This window comes from Adelges cooleyi, unplaced genomic scaffold (assembly GCF_023614345.1).
Source record: "Adelges cooleyi isolate 19-005CV unplaced genomic scaffold, UGA_ACOO_1.1 ACOO_flye_CR_arks_rails_tigmint_CR_PRNA_519, whole genome shotgun sequence".
Lineage (NCBI taxonomy): Eukaryota > Metazoa > Arthropoda > Insecta > Hemiptera > Adelgidae > Adelges > Adelges cooleyi.
The window spans coordinates 531,690-552,219 of NW_026096208.1; the positions used below are offsets into that span (position 1 = coordinate 531,690).

General features: G+C 30.4%; 2 protein-coding genes across 4 annotated transcripts; both read left to right on the top strand.

The window, feature by feature from the left end:
* Positions 1–299: 299 nt before the first annotated feature.
* Positions 300–8,949, top strand: LOC126842342 (zinc finger CCHC domain-containing protein 8 homolog). Its single transcript, XM_050579274.1, has 9 exons — positions 300–394; positions 648–873; positions 2,297–2,481; positions 3,039–3,277; positions 3,353–3,471; positions 4,424–4,604; positions 6,144–6,283; positions 6,396–6,503; positions 6,980–8,949. The coding sequence occupies exons 2-9, from the start codon at positions 727–729 to the stop codon at positions 7,379–7,381; spliced, it is 1,521 nt and encodes a 506-aa protein (XP_050435231.1). The 5' UTR covers positions 300–394; positions 648–726; the 3' UTR covers positions 7,382–8,949.
* A 5,392-nt stretch (positions 8,950–14,341) lies between these two features.
* LOC126842352 (uncharacterized) lies at positions 14,342–19,873 on the top strand. 3 transcript variants are annotated; one of them, XM_050579285.1, is made up of 8 exons: positions 14,342–14,411; positions 14,567–14,738; positions 14,816–14,977; positions 16,878–17,084; positions 17,265–17,513; positions 18,163–18,346; positions 18,476–18,648; positions 19,568–19,873. In XM_050579285.1, the coding sequence occupies exons 4-8, from the start codon at positions 16,899–16,901 to the stop codon at positions 19,655–19,657; spliced, it is 882 nt and encodes a 293-aa protein (XP_050435242.1). In that variant the 5' UTR covers positions 14,342–14,411; positions 14,567–14,738; positions 14,816–14,977; positions 16,878–16,898; the 3' UTR covers positions 19,658–19,873. The 3 variants fall into 3 exon arrangements, with proteins under 3 accessions (XP_050435242.1, XP_050435244.1, XP_050435243.1); XM_050579287.1 differs by having other exon boundaries at positions 17,265–17,396; XM_050579286.1 differs by lacking the exon at positions 14,342–14,411 and having other exon boundaries at positions 14,505–14,738.
* Positions 19,874–20,530: the final 657 nt, after the last annotated feature.

Consider the following 20,530-nt stretch of genomic DNA (forward strand, 5'->3'; position numbering starts at 1 on the left):
AACCGTTCAAACTGAAAACTATTTCACAAAAAAAATGTCAGTTAACTCCACGCTATTCACTGACCCTTTCAAGTTTGTCCGACTTTTTCATATTATATAAATACTCCTTAACGTGCAACAGTATACCTAGCTAATTTAAATAATTGCAGAAAACATTGATTTGAAATTAAAAATATTTTGCAGTTGTTGTTGTATTGACAAAATAGTTTTTAATTTAACCGCCAGAGTGAATATTCGACAACGAACACAATAGTGATAACAGAGCGCTTATCAGGCAAACAAAATGTATAACCGTATGCCGTTCGTCGCGGCAGTTTGCTGTTTTTTGTTATTGTTTTTATTTAAGAAAATTCTGTTTAATAAACGTTTCCATAAATCGCGGCGGCAGTTAGAGGTATTAAACGATAATATTATTTATTTGTAACGTATAAAACATTTGATCGAAATATGACAATATTAAGGCCACTCGCCACTTCTGTTGTGTACATTATTATGACGTTAATCGTGTATTAATTATTAAAAAATATCATATAGTCGTTATTGTTACAGTCGTTGGCGTTTGTTAATTATTATTGTCTTTTGAATTATTCGAAACGATTGCCATTAACCTTTTTTTTTTTTTAATACTGTATTTTTCCATCTCGCAGGCAATTGGCTGTGCGGCAGTGTCGTTTCGATTCCAATACACGTCTCAAGAGTTGTACGGTTTTTTGATCGCTCGAACAAATGAGCGCAAAAGTCGAAACCATGGACGTAAACGTCGGCGCCCAAACCAGTGCCGAAACCCAACAGCCGAAGGATCCCGATCCGTTGTTTACGATAGACAAGTCAATGCACTCCCGCAGTGAATTTGTAATACCGATATACGACGAGGTAATCGTATTGTTCACTTAAGTCGCACTCAAAGGTGTCGTCGACAATGTGACTTGTAAAAAAAAAAAAAAATCATAACATAGTACAAGCCTTCACATTGACAGACAATTTGTCCTGACGATCTTGTATACAATTAGTATGTGTTTGTATGAATTAAATTTACCGTGCGTCTCTGGTTTTTTTTTTATCGCGAGTTTATGCTAAATTATAATTATATATTTCTTACGCTAATTTTCAATCCGCAGTATGTACTAATTAGTCTTTAGTTATATGGTAATAGACAAGCCAAACATAAATAACGGAAAATATTAACAAATAAATGTGTGTAAAAACAAACGTAAACAAGAAACACGCAAAAAAAAATTTATCAACTTACCGACGAGACAATATTTTCAGTATATTATACTCAGTATTAAAATTGAACTTTCAATGTAGGTAGCCCTCTAGAAAATGTCAAAAAACAAAAAAAGTTTAATGTTTAGAAATTGTATATAGTGTTGTTAAAAAAAGCAAACAAATCTTATAAAATTGCTATTATATTCGTAAAATAACCTAAAATAGCAAATTATTTTTCTGATTCCAATCACTAATTTTGATAGTTTAATTTATGTTGAACTCCTTTCGTAATAATTTATTGTACTTGGCACGAAAGGATTGTATCAATTTGGCTTAGAAACTCTTTTAATTAATGTTTCTAATATATCATCAACAGTTGCCTTTTACTATTGTTTTCAGACTTGAAACGGGAAAACAATTTCAATTTAGATTACAAAAATAAATTTTTTATTATAATTAAATTAAAAAAATGTTTTGGTTTTAATTTCAATTTATAAAACTATTTTTTAATTTACCGTTTAAAGTTATTTTTTTTTTATTTCGATTAAGGTTAACATTACCGTTAGTGTATTTTTCCAGTTTTTTGGTTGGTAATACAGTGTTTAAATTTTGTTACAAAATCCTTTTTTAATTTCTTGATTTTTAGAAAACTAATTGAGTATTTTGAAATGAAAAAAAAATGTTGATAACTTGTTGTGAATAAGAAAAAAACAATAGTGAGAAGAGATAGATTTTTGTCTTAACTCTAATATAAGATATAATACAATTATAATGGATTTCATACCCATACGGTATAATTTTTAATTTACTGGACATGACTGGATTGACTATAATGCGATTAAAAGTTAAAGCCGGAGTAGATATGCGTCGTTACTCATCGACATTCTCCAGTAATTTGCTACGGCCAGTTGCCGTACGTTAATAATGTAAATTGTAAGTAGTAGACAAACACGGTAACGGCGATCAAATTTGTGTCAAAGTTAGGCTACACGTTTTTTTTTCTCCATATAATATCACAGAGTTAAGATACGATTTAGTTGAAGAAATTCTGGATTGTGTTTACATTTTGTCATTTTGTCATTTACAGGAGAAAGCTTTCGGGTACAAAAAAACCGACACAAGTTCGGACTTCAAACCTAACTCTTGTTGGAATTGTGGGTCCACAACACACGCGTTAAACAGTTGTTCCAAGCGGAAGAATCAACGAACGATTAGCCGAAACAAACAAGCGTTTATGGAACACAAAAGGCTACACTCGGGACCGAGACAGAGGTAAAGTATCGATCCCGACGTTTTTAAACGTGTAAATATGTTACGGCCAATGAGATAAACCTATTATACAATGGTCACTATTGTCTATTGCTATACTAAAAGTGACAAATGGTCAAAATGTGATACGCTTAATTTTTTTGTGATTTATCGACTCAGAATGAAATTAAAAAAAAAATAGTTAATTAATTATCGATGTATAAAAAATGAATGTATATTAGTATAGTTGATTATAAAAAAAGCCAGTACAGTGGGGGTCGGGGCATAGTGGGGACGGAGAGGTCACAGGTCTACAGATTTTATTATAACTGAAAGTGACGAATCACTTTGAAATAAACGCTTCGATGCGAATCTGTGGATAGTATGTTCATATCAGTTAGAGCGGTTTAGAAGATACCGCGGGGCCAGCAAAAATGTACTTAAAATTTAATATTTAGTCTTAAGTTTAATAAAATTTATTATTAAGTGTTATTATAATAATCGCGTTTGCTCGTTTTAAAAATGTTTTTGTTTCCACGTTCAGCTGTTATCTATATTGCACTTTTGTCTGTTACGTTAAGGACTGGCAGGGGAAGGTTCACGCGTTATTACTTGGAGGATTTTCCAGACGAGCCGACCCGATGGAACGACTATGTGGCCGGTAAACTGAGTAGAAAACTGTTGTCGGCGTTAAACGTACCCAAAAACGGACTGCCGCTACATATCTACAAAATGCGAAAATTCGGTTACCCGAGCGCGTGGCTCGAAGAAGCCAAAGTGAAACCTTCGGGCATATCGTTGTACATCGATTGCAATAAAAGTACACATAACAAACGTTAAGAAAGTAATTTCCAATCTGGAAATTAAATTGACATGTTTTTTTTGTAATATTAAGGCGAACCGATCATCGGGGAGGACGGTAAAATCGATACGCACGACCAATTCAAAATCGACATGAGGAAGCTTTGGAAATACCCTGGTTTTAACACACCTTGCCCACCTGGCACGATCGACGTAAGTTTTTTACTACAACCGAGCCGATATCTACTTTCTTCTAATATCCAATATTGCCGATAACCAATCTGATCCAATTTTATTTTCTCGGATCCTTGGATCGCAATGTCCAATACATCAACCTATCTTGCATGTTATCGTTTTGTTATAATGAATTTATTTAATACAAATACACAGCAGCTTAGTTTATAAAAAAGGTAATATAAAAATTAAAAATAAATTGAGTTTTTAAGTGATAAATTTTGTGTTAAAAATTCTTATAATTTCTATAGTCGATAAAGTAGTAATAAAGATAAAAAATAAATCACTAACTTCAGAAACGGAAAACAATTTGTTTTTGTCGATTTTTAGTTTTTTTTAACAATAAATTTAATTCACAATTTACAGCCGAAAATAGTTAAATCAAAGTTTATTCTAAACATCAAGATAAAATATTTAAATGATTTTTTTTTACCCTGAGATATAATTTACATTTTTTATTATTATTACAACAAAATTAAAAAAAATGATATTTTGATAGCAGTTATATTAATATTTTGCAGAACGGTATAAAATACTGTTTCGGTAACAAAACATTTTTATCATTCCAAAAAGAATAACTTATCAATTTAAAATATGCTAAACATTATTTAAAAAAAAAAAATGGTTTATTTTTTTAAAATTTTTTAATTCCAAATCGATAAGCCATCAGAACAGCTTTTTTTTTTTACAGAGATAGTATTTCTTATAATTTTTTTTCTTTTAATTTTAAATACTTATCTATTTAATTGCTGTTGTACTAAAATGTAACAAGTATCGATAAATGTTGTAAAAACTGTTTACAATTGACTTTTTTTTTTTTGTACTTTTATTATATGGTATGCTATTGTAACATAGCTAGATACTTGTAAGTAGTCAAGTTAAATTACTATCCTCTTTGTATATTATATTATATTACATTTTTTTTTTTTAGGAACATTTGAAGTACAATTGCCCCGCGTTCGACCCCAACCAAAGTCTTGAAAATATGTGTGAACATTTTAAAGATTACAAGCTAAAACCGTACAGCCGAACTAAACTATCGTTTCCCGGAGTCGCTGCGACCAAGAAAGTCACAGCCACCGTAACAAGTGCCACCGTAACAAGTGCTGCCGGTATGTGATTGCCAGTAATGAAATATCGTTACCAAATAGGTTAGGTAGGCTGATGCAAAATCAAAGAAAAGGTTTTACCACTATGGGAAGTTAATGTTAATAAATAGTATACGATTAAGGGCTAACCGTATAGGAGGGCTATAGTACAAATATTTTCAAATACACGTCTTATTATCAGTGCCGCAATTATATGATTTTTGGACACTTGTCGGTACATCATACAAACTTGTAAGAGATTTCACCGCACCGTCTAACCTCTCCTGTAATTAATCTCTTTCATTTCTACCATAATTATTTTGTTTACCGCGATCGTATGAAAATGTTCGTTAATTTATATACACAAAACATAACAATCACAAAATGTATTGTTAGAAATAAATTTTAATAACATTCACTCGGCTAGTTTGGTGAAAAATTTTAAATTTAGGATGTACATTAAAAATAAAACTTGACTATTGACAGTCACAATTCACCCACATTTAAAATAATCAATTAAAGTATGATTCTTTATTTATTCTGAAAACTTCATTCTCCTTGTCTCTAATTATCTGATTTTCAAGACACTAGAAGACAATAGGCAACCAAGTTGGAAATAATTGTGTTAGAAAATTAATTTTCTTGAGGCTTTTAAGCAGGACGATGCCGTGTTTGTCCGGTAATTGCGGCACTGCTTATTACAAGTATACATATTTATAATCTTATAATTTAATCTACGGGGGAATATAATAATAACTTTAAGCTATCTAAGCCCCATCATAAGTGAAAATCAACTTTATTACTTTTTGTTTATTTAATAAATTAGGCGCAACAAATGTACATAGATAATATTATCGATATATAAGTATCGCTTTAGAACTAGAACTATATATATATATATATATATATATAAATGTATTTTAAATCAGTGGTTAATGTTGTGTTATCCGATATAAAATTTACATAATTTGTTATTGCTTCCACAAAATTATAAATAAAATAAATGTATGATATTCCGATAGGTTAACTGATTTTAAACTAAAAAAAGTATTGTTCTCGGAACGAAACGTTTATATCGTCCCAAAGGCCTATCTACCGACTTTAAATTATGCTGAAATATAAATTAAAAAATGTAAACACTGCATTCATTAATGTTAACAATTATGATATTATGTTTAAAAAAAAAAATCATATTTTACATTTTACAGTTATCAAAAGAACCTTTTTTTGTTTTTTTAAATAATTGTAAATAGTCCATTTTTTTTGTCTCTAATAACGATTTTATTATTATTGTATAATATCCTATTTTTATAATATTAAAAAAAAAAATGGAAATGCATTCCACTCTGGTGTTAATCAAATTATTTCAATTAGTTTTCTAATACTAGTATTCGTTTTTATGGATGTTATTATCGTAATAGGATTTTAATTTTCACAATTTACTTTCTAACGTGTGTACAAATTTGTCGTCAACAAAAAAGTCCTAACCGACTAACGTTGTTATTTTTATTAAGATTTATGATTAAGAATATGTTTTTTATATATGTATATTTTTACTTACAGTAAGCGACCAAGAGAATCCTCCTTGCGAGAAAGTAGAAACGGCACCCGTTAAAAACCCCGTCGAATCTTCTCCGTCGTCTCTGGAAGAAGGAGAAATTGTCGACAGCGATAACGAAGTACTAGAAGAAACAAAACCGAAGGTACAATAAAATATGTCATTTTCTATTTTTTTAAGTGTACTTTCATTGATATTTTTTTATTTTGTCACCGAACCGTAACTAAACTTGATGATGGCATTTTTGTATTTTACAGATTACGGACGTTTCGCTAGATCTAGACGAAATACCTAGTGTCCAAAATCCCATAAAACTAGAACCCGAAAGCGTTGCCAATGTAATCGACCAACGAGTAGGAGAAACGGTAAGTGTTAAACAAAAAAGCCAATACAGTGGGGTCGGGTGGTAATAGTAGGGACGGATGATTTTGGAACGGGAGGAGTGGCATGTCTATAGGAATTTTTAGATAAACACTGTTGTTATCTGTACAATCATTGTCAAATAATAAATATATCTTTTAAGATATACCTTTTGACTGTGGTTTCATTTACACTTGGCAACTAAACTGAAAAAAGTTTGACTACAGATTTTTAAGAAAATTGTATATGTTATATTAATCCATTCATTCTATAACCACCTTTGGTCTAATTTTCAGATCTTGAGCCCTAAACTTAAATATTAAAAAAAAAAACACATCATTGTAAAAACGATAACTTGTTTTCGTTATTTAAACTCTTAGACGAATATTGTTGTACGATACGGTTTTAAAGAAATTATTTTAAACGTTGCCCGTAGTCGTCTAAACTGACATCGTATTAATGAAAACTTTTTTTATTACAGCCGACGGTAGTCAGTCCGGAAAAGAAACCCGACGTTGTGAAGCTCGAAAGCGATAGCGCCGTTACCGATCCGAGTTGCGATCGGGTAGAGAACAACGGAGAGAAGGACGATGCAACGTCGAGCGAGGCGGTCAAACTAGAAACACCCGAAAAGGGTACGGAACCGATAGCCGCCACTTCTAGTTCGTCGAAGAGGAAGTACGGAGAGCTTAAGAACGAAATATCGGGCACTCCGGTGTTGAAACGGTTCTCGCCGTACGCCAATCGTCCGTCCCACGAGAAATTCGCCAAAGGCATGGTGGACATAATCGAACACGATACCTTGCCGGGCGCGGTCGGCACGTTCAACAAACTAAAAGAGATCCTCAAGGACGTCCGTATCAAGCTGGACAACGCGTTCTGAACGCGGTTTCCGTTAGTTGCTCGTGTGCAGCAACGATAAAATAAATCTTATAATTTTATGAAAACAATTATCCGGACGACAAATAATAACTGTTATTTTTTTTTTTTTATCATTATTATTATTATTAACTAACCAATCGAGTGCCATTTTGGTTGCACGTGATATTGTATCTTCGACGACGAATACCCAACGTGTAGTATCGACTATCAAAGAGGATTATTATGATTTTTTTTTTTTTTTCATTTTGACCAATTAATAACCGACAAAACAAATTTAGCCGAAATTTCTTTAGACAAACAAGTTTTTTTTCTCTTTTTTCATCATCAGGATTTTACGCTGTGTATATGTTATTATTATTTACCTTTTTGTTTTATAGTTTAATGTTTACGTTGAATCGCATGTGTTTGAAACGCGTCACTTAGGGTCGGTGTGGTTTTTTGTGATTTTTCATCTACTGTATAGATATAGTAACTGATTATTTTATTATATGCTTGCGATAAAGTATTCAATTCGTGTACAAAACAATATGTTGTTAATGTGTAAAAGATGTAAATTTATCAGCATACCGTGTCCGTCTCAAACGGTGTCAATCGGTCTTCCCAGTTGACGTTCAATCCAGTTGTGTCATACATTTTTTTTTTTGGTCTTAAGTTGTAATTTTTTTGACGTGTATAAAATATTTTATATCATGATTATATTATTATAGTTATAGTAATTGTATTCGGGTCACGTAAACTGACAAACGAGTCCACTTCCGATTGATATACGGAAACGATGTCTTGTAGTACTTTTTTTTTTTTATATAATGTGTGTTAACCTTTTTTATTATATATATATATAGTATATATTTATAAATGTATAAAATATGAATTCAATAATGTTTCGCGGTCGACAGTCGTCGTTGTTACCTCAATGTTTTTTTTTTTTTTAGATCTCATTCGTAGAGAGTGAAATATTAAGTGTTCTATCGTTGCAATGTTACCAATTACACGTAACTAAACAACAATATTGTTTTCGAATGCTGTATATACTGTAACATATATATATATATATATTTATATATTATAAAAAATATTACTATAATTTTACTAATTAATATCTATAGTTAATGTTTGAGTCGATATTATAGTGCCACAACGTATTTTTGTTTTATTAGTTAAATCGTTTGACACAAAATCAAAGTATAATAATAATAATAATACAACCTATTTGATCGTCGTCAAAGTCAATTTTCCGGTATAAATATAAAATAAAAAAGCAACTTTGTTTCGTTCATTGTAATGTAGTATATATTTAATTTGTCGCTAAATTATTTGTATTCCGTGTGACGCATGCTTAGAAATTGTTTTTTTTTTCTTTTCTTAAGTTTGAGTTTATTTCAATTTATGCTAAGTTAGACGTATTGTACCTACTTATAAACAATGTACAAAACTAATGTCGTTAGTATTTTAATCGCATTGTAAATTGACCAAAAGTAACGACTTAAGTTGAAGAGTGAAAGTGTCAAACGTGTCCAAGTGCCAAAGTATAAAAATTGAACTTTATAAATTGATTTGTATTTTATTCATTACCGGAAACACTTAAACATATTTTTAAGTTTTAAATATGATTGTTTTTCTTGTAAATAACTATTCTTTACTTGAAAAATTTACAAAATTGTCTCCGGTAATGAATAAAATACAAATCAAATTATAAAGTACAATTTTTATACTTTGGCACTTGGAACGTTTGACACTTTCACTCTTCAGTTAGTGTAAAAAGTTCTCATATTATTGTGTTCATAAAAGACGATTCGATAGCCTGGTTGTAATAATTTTTTTTTACTGAACTTGAGATATTTTAATGTAAGGTCATTTTTATACTTGTAATAATATTGATTTCCTTAAATTTGATAATTGTAAACATTGAAACGTTAGAGCAACGTTTTGATGTAGTTTGCCCCCATTTAACTACTTACCTGTTTCCAGACCAGGGTATTAATGTTAAACCCATTTTGTGTGAAATAATAAAAACATGAAAATGTTAATTCGATGTAGAATATTAATTAATTGAAAATACAAACGGTTTTATTTCTATAAGAACAAATTTTGACATTTTCACAACATAATATAACTCCCACATAATCTCCTTCCTGTCTTTTCCTTTTCAATTCCTGCACATACGGTGCATATATATATATATACATAGTATTAAAACAACAATTAAATTGTGCAAACGGTTATTTCGATACTAATTTGTACGATTATAAAATCGTACAAATCTGTATTTAATTGCTTAATATTAGTACATTTTTTTTCCAAAGGACGATATCCACCAGTGCAATGTTTTTTTTTTTTAATTACATTCTTTTAAAGAAATCTGAAGAAGTTTAAAAAATGTTGTTGCCGTGTCACGTTCTAAAATGTGAATGGAAAGCACTGGACTCCACATAGGTAGTATGTTGTGATTAAATCTATGGGACTCTGTATCCTAATATGACTTGATAATAACCTATAATAATATTCTTAAACTTATATACTTTAGTATATTCAAATTTAATTGTTGAATTTTTAAAATACTCCATAAATACATTTAAAACGGCAAGTATATTTTCTTGCTCGCTATTTATTTAATTATTTAAAAAAAAAACTTCAAATCAATATATATTTAAATAGTCACTTTTAAAATTATTGTATTATGTGTTATCAATCAAATCAAATTATATCAATGTCATCGTATATAAAACAATAGCCGACAAAAAAAAACAAACGTTTATTGTGGAAAAAAATGTAAAAAAACGGTGTAAAAAAATGCAAAAAGTTTTGGGTTGCGGTCTGATTGGATGGCGCGCCACTCGTAGGCGCTATCCCACTACTGCTGGCTTTGGCTGGTTAGGTTTTGGCTGCATAACAATTAACAAATAAATAAAAATTCAAACGGTAACATATTGTTAAATTTTTTGTCTACAAATTTATGCCATTGATATGTTGCCATTTAAAAAACCAAAAATCCCCCCTTTTTTTGGCTTATAAAAATTTTCAAAATATTGAAAAATGTAGTAAAATATGTACTTATAAGGAGGAAAAAAATCTCAAAATATACATATTTTCAGAGAAAATGAGTGTCTAACGTTAGTCGAATCACCCTGTATATTTATAATACTATAATTGATTGCAATTTGTTTGCGGAGGACGTTAGAACTATTCATTATGGAGCTTGGTATAGGTGAATTTTTTTTTTGTAAAATTTTAATTTTAAGCATACCGTGTAACTGTTGTTCATGGTTAGTATAGGGAAAAAAAACAAGTTACTTAGAGGTTAAAGTGTTTTTTTTTTAATTATCTAATAATACACACATAAGTATTTTTATCGAAAACAATTCAAACGTTTTAAAAAAATATCGTCTTGTATTTCCAATATTATTTTAAGCTTAACTAAATATTTTTCTTGTTCATTTTGGATTGACTTTTTTGTGTAAAACTGGAGTGGTTCGTTTTGGTCGAATAAAGGTCGATTATTCGTATAAATTGGGTGTTTGAATAAGAAAAAGGTTTACAAAACTAATAAAAAACAATGTCGTCGTATTTATCAATACTTACTTGAAAAACCGACAAAAAAAAAACAAACGTTTATCGTTGGAAAAACGTTGTAAAAAACGGTGTAAAAAAATGCAAAAAATTTTGGGTTGCGGTCTGATTGTATCGGCGGGGCTGCCATCGGGCGTTCCACTCGCAGGCGCTATCCCACTACTGCTCACCGCGGAGACTTTTGGCTGCTGGGTTTCCCCCCTGGCCCGGTGCGCCTCTCCTTAGCTAACCTGGGCACCGCGGGCTACCCCGCGGCGTCCATATTGACGACAAGCTTAGCGCGGACGTCCGTTCAACGCGGACCGACCCGCCGCAGTTGCCCCCACCTCAAACCATCCACGCAACCCGACCTCCAAAGCAGCTGGATTACAGGAGCGCGCCGCCGCTCCCGGTCGACGATGTTGATGAAAATTCTCCTATTTGAGTGCAGCAGTCGTTCGAACGCCGCGCCGCCGCCGCCGCCGCGCCGGTTCTCCGTATACACAGCGTGGCCGCCGGTATCAGCTCCTCCTTCTTATCAATTTGTATAATATAATATTATGTACATTATCGGTTGTGTATTAAATATACTTATATCATATAAAATATTTCATCAGTCGTTGCGTTAATCATTATTTTTGATTTTCTGCTAACACATTTTCTTGTACGGTTACACTTGTAATTCAATATTATTCTTTTCAGGTAATTGTATATTTGATTTTTACTATTTGAGTTATTGTAATATCGTGTATTGGAGTTTGTGTGTATCCTTTTCAGAATGATAAAATCTGTTAAAAACCACTTTATAATTAATGTTAGTCCGTGTAGTGAAGAAAATAACTAGTTTTTTTTCTCGTTTAATATGCCCCAAGAGAAGTTATAAATGTTTTGAAAAGTGAAATAATTAAATGAACTATGAAAAATAATAGATAATTAAGTGAATAATTTTAAATAACTAGTTAATCATTTCCGTACATTAAATAAGGATTCAAATAACCAAAACGAACCACTCCGGTTTTACACAAAAAAGTTAATCCAAAAAATTTTCATCACGAATAGAGGGATTTTTGGTTTTTTTTATTGGCAACATATGTAATCACATAAATTTGTAGATAAAAAATTTAAAAATATGTTAGCGTTTGAATTTTTCATTTTCATTTATTTGTTAATCTATTATGCAGCCAAAACCTAACCAGCGAAAAGCCAGCAGTAGTGGGGTAGCGCCTGCGAGTGGCACGCCGATCCAATCAGACCGCAACCGAAAACTTTTTGCATTTTTTTACACCGTTTTTTTACGTTTTTTCCACGATAAAAGTTTGTTTTTTTTTGTCGGTTTTTTAACTTATGTTGTTTATACGACGACATTGTTTTTATTGGTTTTGTAAACCTTTTTTTTTTATAACTTTTTAAATTCTAACAACTATAATTTGTACGAATTATTGACCTTTATTCGACAAAATCTACGCGATGCTTTATAAAATCGCAATACAGTTTTTTTTTTGTTATATCAACAATAAACTAATTAGCCTAAAAAAATTAAATATTCAAAAAAACTCGGGAGAAAATAAATTTTAATTAATGGGGGGTTTTTTTTTATTGGAATAATAATATTGTTAGAATCAAAGAATTATTTGTCGTCATTCGAATAATTATTTTAATCGACCAAATCTGTGATTATTTCTTCGAATAATATATGTTTTTTTTATTAAGATAGGCTTCAATTACAAAAATGATTAGCCAAGTTACATTAGGCAAAAGAAAAACAGGCCATTCAATTATGTAGGTACATATAAGATGAAATTTACAATTTGTTGAACAAGTTAATTGACAGGTAACTGTCTATTGTACTAACACTTTCTTATACGGTTACTATTGTAATTTAATTATTCTTTTCGGGTAATTGTATATTTTACTTACTTGTACTATTTTAATATTAGAGTTTTTGTGTATTCTTATCAGAATAATAAAATCTGTTAAAAACCACTTTATAATTAATGTTATTCCGTGGAGTGAAGGAAATAACTAGTTTTTTTCATTTAACATGCCTTAAGAGAAGTTGTAAATGTTTTAAAAAGTGAAATAATTAAGTGAATAATTTAAAACACACTTTAAAATAATTAATTTATCATTTCCGTACTTAAAATAAGGATTCAAATAACCAAAACGAACCACTCCAGTTTTACACAAAAAAGTCAATCCAAAATGTACAAGAAAAATATTTAGTTAAGATTAAAATTATATTGGATTTATATTTTTTTAAAACGTTTGAATTGTTTTTGATAAAAAATATTCTGTATGTATTATTAAATAATTTTGAAAAAAACACCATCGTCTATGTAACTTGTTTTTTTCCCATACTAACCATGAACAACAATTACACGGTATGCTTAAAATTAAAATTTTACAAAAAAAAAAAATCACCTATACCAAGTTCCATAATGAATAGTTCTAACGTCCTCCCAAACAAATTGCAATCATATATAATATTATAAATATACAGGGTGATTCGACTAACGTTGGACACTCATTTTCTCTGAAAATATGAATATTTTGAGATTTTTTTCCCCCTAAACTTTTAGGTACATATTTTACTAAATTTTTCAATATTTTGAAAATTTGAAAATTTTATCACCAAAACTTATAAGCCAAAAAGGGGGATTTTTGGTTTTTTAAACGGCAACATATGTTTTTAATTACCTAAATTTGTAGACGAAATATTCAAAAATATGTTAGAGTTTGAATTTTGAATTTTTATTTATTTGTTAATTTGTTATGCAGCTAAAACCTAACCAGCAAAAAAACAGCAGTAGTGGGAGCGCCTGCGAGTGCGCCAATCCAATCAGACCGCAACCGAAAACTTTTTGCATTTTTTACACAATTTTTTTTACGTTTTTTGCTATAATAAACATTTGTATTTTTTGTCGGGTTTTTAGCTATTGTTGTTTTTAGTTTTGTAAACCTTTTTTATAAATTATTTTATTTTAATTATGTCAAAAAAAAAAATAATTAGCATAAAAAAATAAAATATTCAAAAAAACTCGGAAGAAAATATATTTTAATTAATGGTTTTTTTATTATTTGAATAATAATATTGTTAGAATCAACGAATTATTCGTCGTCATTCGAATAATTATTATTTATTACTAATTCTCACTTTGATATAATACTGTCTTAATGTGCTGTGTTTCACATAATATATTTATTACTACGTTTATTAAGATTTTTAACAACTACTGTAAACATTTTTTTTTGTGTTATGAAAAACAAAAACTAAAAAAAAATAATCCAAACTTGTAATTTACACATGTTATTGAAAAGAAAACAGCTATGCAAATAAATTAACATAAGCAGCCATATGTCTTAAACGTTTAGATTTCACTGTTTCGGTCGACATAAAGCCCATAAAAAATTTGCAAGAAAATCACATTACAAAAGCTTATTCACAATCTGATTAAATGGTTTGCTTATAAAACGGTAACAAAATAGTAAGTACTGGGTTTTGTTAAGTTTGACTAATTAATTATTTTTCTATCTGATTATAAAAGCGATAAGTCAATTTCATTAAATCGCCAGTCAATATTAGATACAGAAATTGTACATACAGAAATCAACAGTTACTATATTGTATGCTATGTTATAGGACCAAAACAAAATTTAGCTGTTTTATTTACTCTTAATCTTATGAGCAACACTCACAGGCGGAGACACAACACAACATACCATTTTGATGAATAAATTATTACAATTGTTAAATACTATAAATGTATTATTATGTTACATTTTTTAGAAAATGTATTTAAGATCGTTTCACAGTTAAGTGCTTAAGTAATCACTTTTTCAATATATAGTAAGTATAGAAAGTTCATTGAATCTATTCTGTTCCATATAGATGTCCTTTACCAGCATTTAATTTTCCGCAAGTGTCAATGCAAGTTGGAGCAATTTTATAAAAATGATCAAATACTTTTTCGACACATCAATATCTCCTTTTCCCGGTTTGGCAAGACAGTTTTTAGCGACCTAAGGCTTTCTCGACAAATATTTAAGCCAGGTAAATCCGGAAATTGTATTTATAATAAAATAAAATAATTTAATCACAACATTTATAATTATTTTATTACATTTATTAAAATATAAGAAGTTAAATTACCTTATAATGATTTATGAACTGAGCACTAATAAACCACTAGTTTATATTATAATATTTTGGGGAGGCTAAATATTAAGAGCTCATATTTTGACAGTAATCTAAGCTACCTAAGCTTAATCTATTTTTCAAATGTAAAAAGCCCATCTTAAGAGGTGGCAGAGATCTGAGGGTTAGAAAAACCTGGTAAATTGGCTGGTCCGCTTAAATAGAAAAATATAATACATTATAATAAAATTACAATGTAATACGAGTAAGACCTCAAGTATCAAATAATAAATAGATAGTAGATAAACAAAAACAACCATGAATAAAACTCAAAAATGTTCTAAACAATTAATCAAATACAATTTTTTTTTTTTAAATAATAGCCATCTCTGAATTAAAATATAAATAAATTAAAAATATACCTCGTCTGTCCATTCCGTAGCACCATTTCAATGTAGTTTATTAATGACGGATGACCCAACTTTATTGTAATACCGTCGTCGGTTTTAAAGATAATTGAATTGTCTTGAATCAAATTTATGGTTTTTCAAGTTAGGTTACAATTAGAAAGTAAATGTATCACTTCCAGATACAATAATTTCTGAAAACTTGTGGACCTATAATCTACCTAAATGTAGGAGGGATAAAATTTAAACTTGAACGGTTTTGTGTATAACTGGTCGATCATCAGTTTTAAATTATTAATTTTTAAATGTTTAGAGTTTAAAGTCAAAAACGGTATGAATGGTAGACCGTATTATTGTTTTAACACGGATATGTTATTGAGCTGGTACAAGAAATTCACCATTTTGTCACCATTTTCGCGTTATACTTTCACTTTCAGGTAAAGATAAGACATTAGAGATACAATTTAAGTAATAACAGGTAACAGATATACTGTAGGTATGGATAACATATCCCTGATTCAATTTTTCAATAACTAGTTTTTTTAAATAAAAAATAAATCATAACGAGTAACGTTTCAGACTGCAAATGTTTTGTAGTTCCTCCAAAAACAAAATTATTTTTACTATAATCACTATTCATGAGCCAGCAGGCTAAAGCTTGTACCATGTTTTAAAATTTTATCCGTTGGGCTATAAGTAGACTGTAACTTCATCAAGTTATTATTACTCAGTACTTACTTACAGTTATTATATATATACATGAATTATATTATATTGTTGTTATTATATTACAGTATCAAAACGAAGAATACCCATGAAACAGTGTCGTGAGACGGTTTTAACTGAATAATATTATAAAGAATGTATATAAATGAATGCGAAAAAAACATTAGAGTTATGTGAATACATTATCTCTTACCTTGGGTCATTCTTTATATATCTATAACAATTAAGAATTTAAAATTAAGGAAATTGAATAATTATTACATTTTTTAATTAAAATAATTGTAACGACAGGTTTATTTTAATTACATTTTTTTTCAAATTTAACCAGGTTCTGTCAAATGTTCACAATTATTTTGAAAATGTTGCATTAATTAAAAAAAAAAAAATAGAAATAATATTATTTTCAGGGTCATGACGAAAATTAGCCCGTTAAAACGCTGCATTGTGTCAGTGAATTTGTTTCTAACTCATCACTACAAATTTTGCAGACGTGGACTGTAGTTTTTCTTCTATTTTTTTAAATGTCACTATAACTTCTCTAATTGTCTTCTTGTATTTTTCTAATAGTCGTTTTACAAAATACGAGATATTTCCTTAATACTATTATTCTTGAATTTTTGACGAGTAAATTCAATTAAAATGTCTGACTTTTAGTTAAAATTACTATATTAAAGTTATTTTAGGATTGGACTATATTCGATACTATGGAAATTCAAGCGGACCGTTGGCATGGGTTGTTGGACAACTCGAAAAGCAATGTCAGTTTGGCCCACGATAATATACTGACGAAAGGTCGGTGCTCTTCGGTGATTCGCGAATACTGGACACATTGGATCACGCTATCTGTCTTAATGTTCGCCATGTACTTTGTGATCTGCATGTATTTAGAGGTAAGTATTTTGACCATAAGTGTATAATACCCAATGAATAGCAATTCGCTGGAAAAAATCATCAAGTTCCGAGCCATAGTTATGAGTTTCTAAATTTAAAAATAAGATTTATTCTCTTGGTATTAAGATGTACTAGGGTACAATGTCTGTATACTGATGTGCTTTTCTTTCTCTGCAAAGTGGTCGTACTACGTAAAGCGCAGAGAAAACTCCGCCGATTGGAAGTGCCAGCCAACCAAATGGCCAAAACGAAGCGCTCGGCTGAACGAAATCAAACACAGTCTCACCGCGCTGACGACCATCACTGCCACGGTATCAGTTTATTCCACATACATAGCCTGTGGGGGACACAGTTCACTTTACTTGGACTTTGACGCTTACCCTCGGACGTGGTGGATTGTTCAATGGCCGCTGATACACATTACCACGGTCTTTATTTTTTTATTTGTATACGTTAAGACTTCTTGGTTGACCCTCTGCTTAAAATTATAATCATCTTAAAATCCCATTGTCTTAACTGTCACACGTGACAGACATCCAATGCCATGAGCCGTTTCCTAGCTGTATCCGGTAGTATCCAGAATCCTCTCCGTCCGACTTCGAGGGCCCTAGGAGCTGTGATGATCACAGCTTAACCCAAATTGCCCTGAGTGAACCACTCCTCGGTGGTTATTAGAGTGTAAAGTTCTTCTACTAATACCACGAGTGCAGTAAGAAAAGTGTAAAAGTACAATTAAAGAGTCATGAAAGCTTTTGTTGGTCATCTGGGCTTACAGCACAGTTATTCCACCACAAGCTTAATGATTCGGTTCAACACTCCTAACTCCATATTTTGGTCATCCTCTTTCTGGAGAATAGTGTCACACCTTTCTCTTTGTTCCTTACCCGGCTAGCAAGTACGGCTTTTAGCTATCCTAGAACAATATGATTTGATGCGACGCTGCCAAATTTGTTAAATCCGACAATTTGCAAATCGTAAGAGCCACGTGTAAACGTTGATTGGCTTGAGCTTACCAAGAAACACATTTGGTTCGTCTCAGGGTTTATTTTTTAATTGTTTAACTACTTTACTCCGCAGGATTACAGTATATATTGGTTGCACCGAATGTTTCATACACGGTTTCTGTACAAACACGTACATGCCTACCACCACAGATATAATCAACCTAACCCGTGGAACGCGTTTGCAGTACACCCTATTGAAATCATAACCAACGCATTAGCTGAGATAGCACTGTTGTTCGTAGTACCAATACACTGGCGTGAGTACAGTCTATTGCTGATCAATGCTGAAACACCTGATGATATTTTAAGCGTAGCATATTTAACATGTTACATTGCCATTATTAATTATGATTGTCTGTATTTCATTATGACTACGGCCGTTTCAGTTCCTTACGCCGCGGTTTTGGGTTACTCCGCATACCAGAACATCATCCAACATTCTGGCATCGATTTCAAACCATCGTGGTGGGAAATTGGGAAACCAGACGTAATGTTCCACGATTATCACCATTTAAACAGCAGAGTCAACTTTGGTTCAACCTGCTACGTGTGGGACCAAGTAAACTGTTACAATGAATACTAAATGATTTGTTATAAAACGTACACAAGGCGTTCAGAATTTCGTGTAACGCTTGACTTTTTTGATACTGTACTAAAATTATAATAGAATTGACTCGTGTAAAAACATTCCAAACTTTTAACAAACAATAATAGTTTGCCAAAAATGTTAACTGGGCGATAACCAATTTTTAATAACGATTACCTTTGAAAAGTTTTTATTTAAAAAACAGGATAGGAGTTGGAATGCGGTTGAGTAATGTACACAGGTAAAAAAACTTATAATTATTTTATCCTCCCCAGGGATAACGAATTTAATCATTGATATATTATATATCTCTTATTCCGAATATCTTCTCACATATTTCTAATATCTTATCACTTATTTATATTATATAATATCTCATATCTAACAAAGTGAAAGTGTAACGTGAAAATGTTGAAATTTCTTGTACCACCCCAATAACATATCCATGTTAAAACAATAATACGGTCCACCCTTCATACCGTTCTTAACATTAAATTCCAAAAAGTTAAAAAATAATAATTTAAAACTGGTGATCGACTAGTTACACACATTCAAGTAACACACAGTTCAAGTTTAAATGTTATCCCTCCTACATTTAGGTAGATAGGTATATAAGTCACAGGTTTTCAGGAATTATTGTATCCGCAAGTGATACATTAACTTTCTAACTATAATAATTATTGCACTATTGGTCTAGACACTAAATTTCAAGATATAATAGTGTTTACAACATTGTTAACTGGTTAAATCGTTGCTAACTAAAAGAAAATTAATTACTATGTGGCATAGGGATTGACACATTTAATATGATAATGATAATTCCATACAAACTGTTTTATGTAAATAAGTCAAGTGCTACTCGTAATACTTTACTTATTATTTTTGTTTATAGATTCATGGTACCATGAGTAAATCGAATAACCAGTCTTCGAAAAAGTCCAAGGACCCTTCGGTAGTTGATCCGTCGTCGGTCAATAAGTAAACGTTTGTTAAGTATATTTGGTGGAAATATGAACAAAAAATCTTACTAGAACTTGATTTTATCCGACTTAGTGTTGGTATACATTTTACGTTAATATTTATTTATGTTGCTGAATAGATGGTTTAAATTTAAAAAATATATACACATATACAGGGTGATCCAACTAATGTAAGACACTCATTTTCTCTGAAAATATGAATATTTTGAGAATTTTTTTCCCCGTAAAATTTAGGTAAAAATTTTACTACATTTTTTAATATTTTGAAAATTTTTACCACCAATCCTGGCAACATACGTTTTTAATTGCATACATTTGTAGACAAAAAGTTTAAAAATATGTTAGCGTTTGAATTTTTTATTTTCATTTATCTGTTTATTAGCCATGACCATTTAAATATACTACATTTCTTCTTAATAATTATCATATTTCTTAGGTTTTGAAAAACCGGTAGCACATAAAATTCATATTTATATTCGCATTGTCCAATTGCCGATAACATTCTAACAACTAGGAAGTCACTATAAAAAATGTTGAAATAATGTTAGTTAAACGGTTCTTATCTACAGATTAATTCGATTACAGATGATTGATATCTGATTGTGATACAGATCAAACGCTAACGTATTTTTAAATTTTTTGTCTACAAATTTATGTCATTAAAAAACAAATATCCCCCTTTTTGATTTATAAGGATTGGTAGTACAATTTTTCGATATATTGAAAAATGTAGTAAAATATGCACCTAAAAGTTTAGAGAAAAATTTCTCAAAATATTCATATTTTCGGAGAAAATGAGTGTTTTACGTTAGTTGGATCACCCTGTATACTTAAAATATTATATTTGATTGCAATTATTTTAGGAGTACGTTAGA

Excerpts from the sequence above, each read along its gene's own strand:
- LOC126842352 (XM_050579285.1), top strand. The coding sequence starts at position 16,899 with ATGGAAATTCAAGCGGACCGTTGGCATGGGTTGTTGGACAACTCGAAA. Across the intron at positions 17,514-18,162 it reads CGCTGATACACATTACCACG|GATTACAGTATATATTGGTT; the intron begins GTCTTTATTTTT and ends TTTACTCCGCAG. Across the intron at positions 18,649-19,567 it reads CCTGCTACGTGTGGGACCAA|ATTCATGGTACCATGAGTAA; the intron begins GTAAACTGTTAC and ends TTTTGTTTATAG.
- LOC126842342 (XM_050579274.1), top strand. The coding sequence starts at position 727 with ATGAGCGCAAAAGTCGAAACCATGGACGTAAACGTCGGCGCCCAAACC. Across the intron at positions 2,482-3,038 it reads CACTCGGGACCGAGACAGAG|GACTGGCAGGGGAAGGTTCA; the intron begins GTAAAGTATCGA and ends TGTTACGTTAAG. Across the intron at positions 3,472-4,423 it reads GCCCACCTGGCACGATCGAC|GAACATTTGAAGTACAATTG; the intron begins GTAAGTTTTTTA and ends TTTTTTTTTTAG.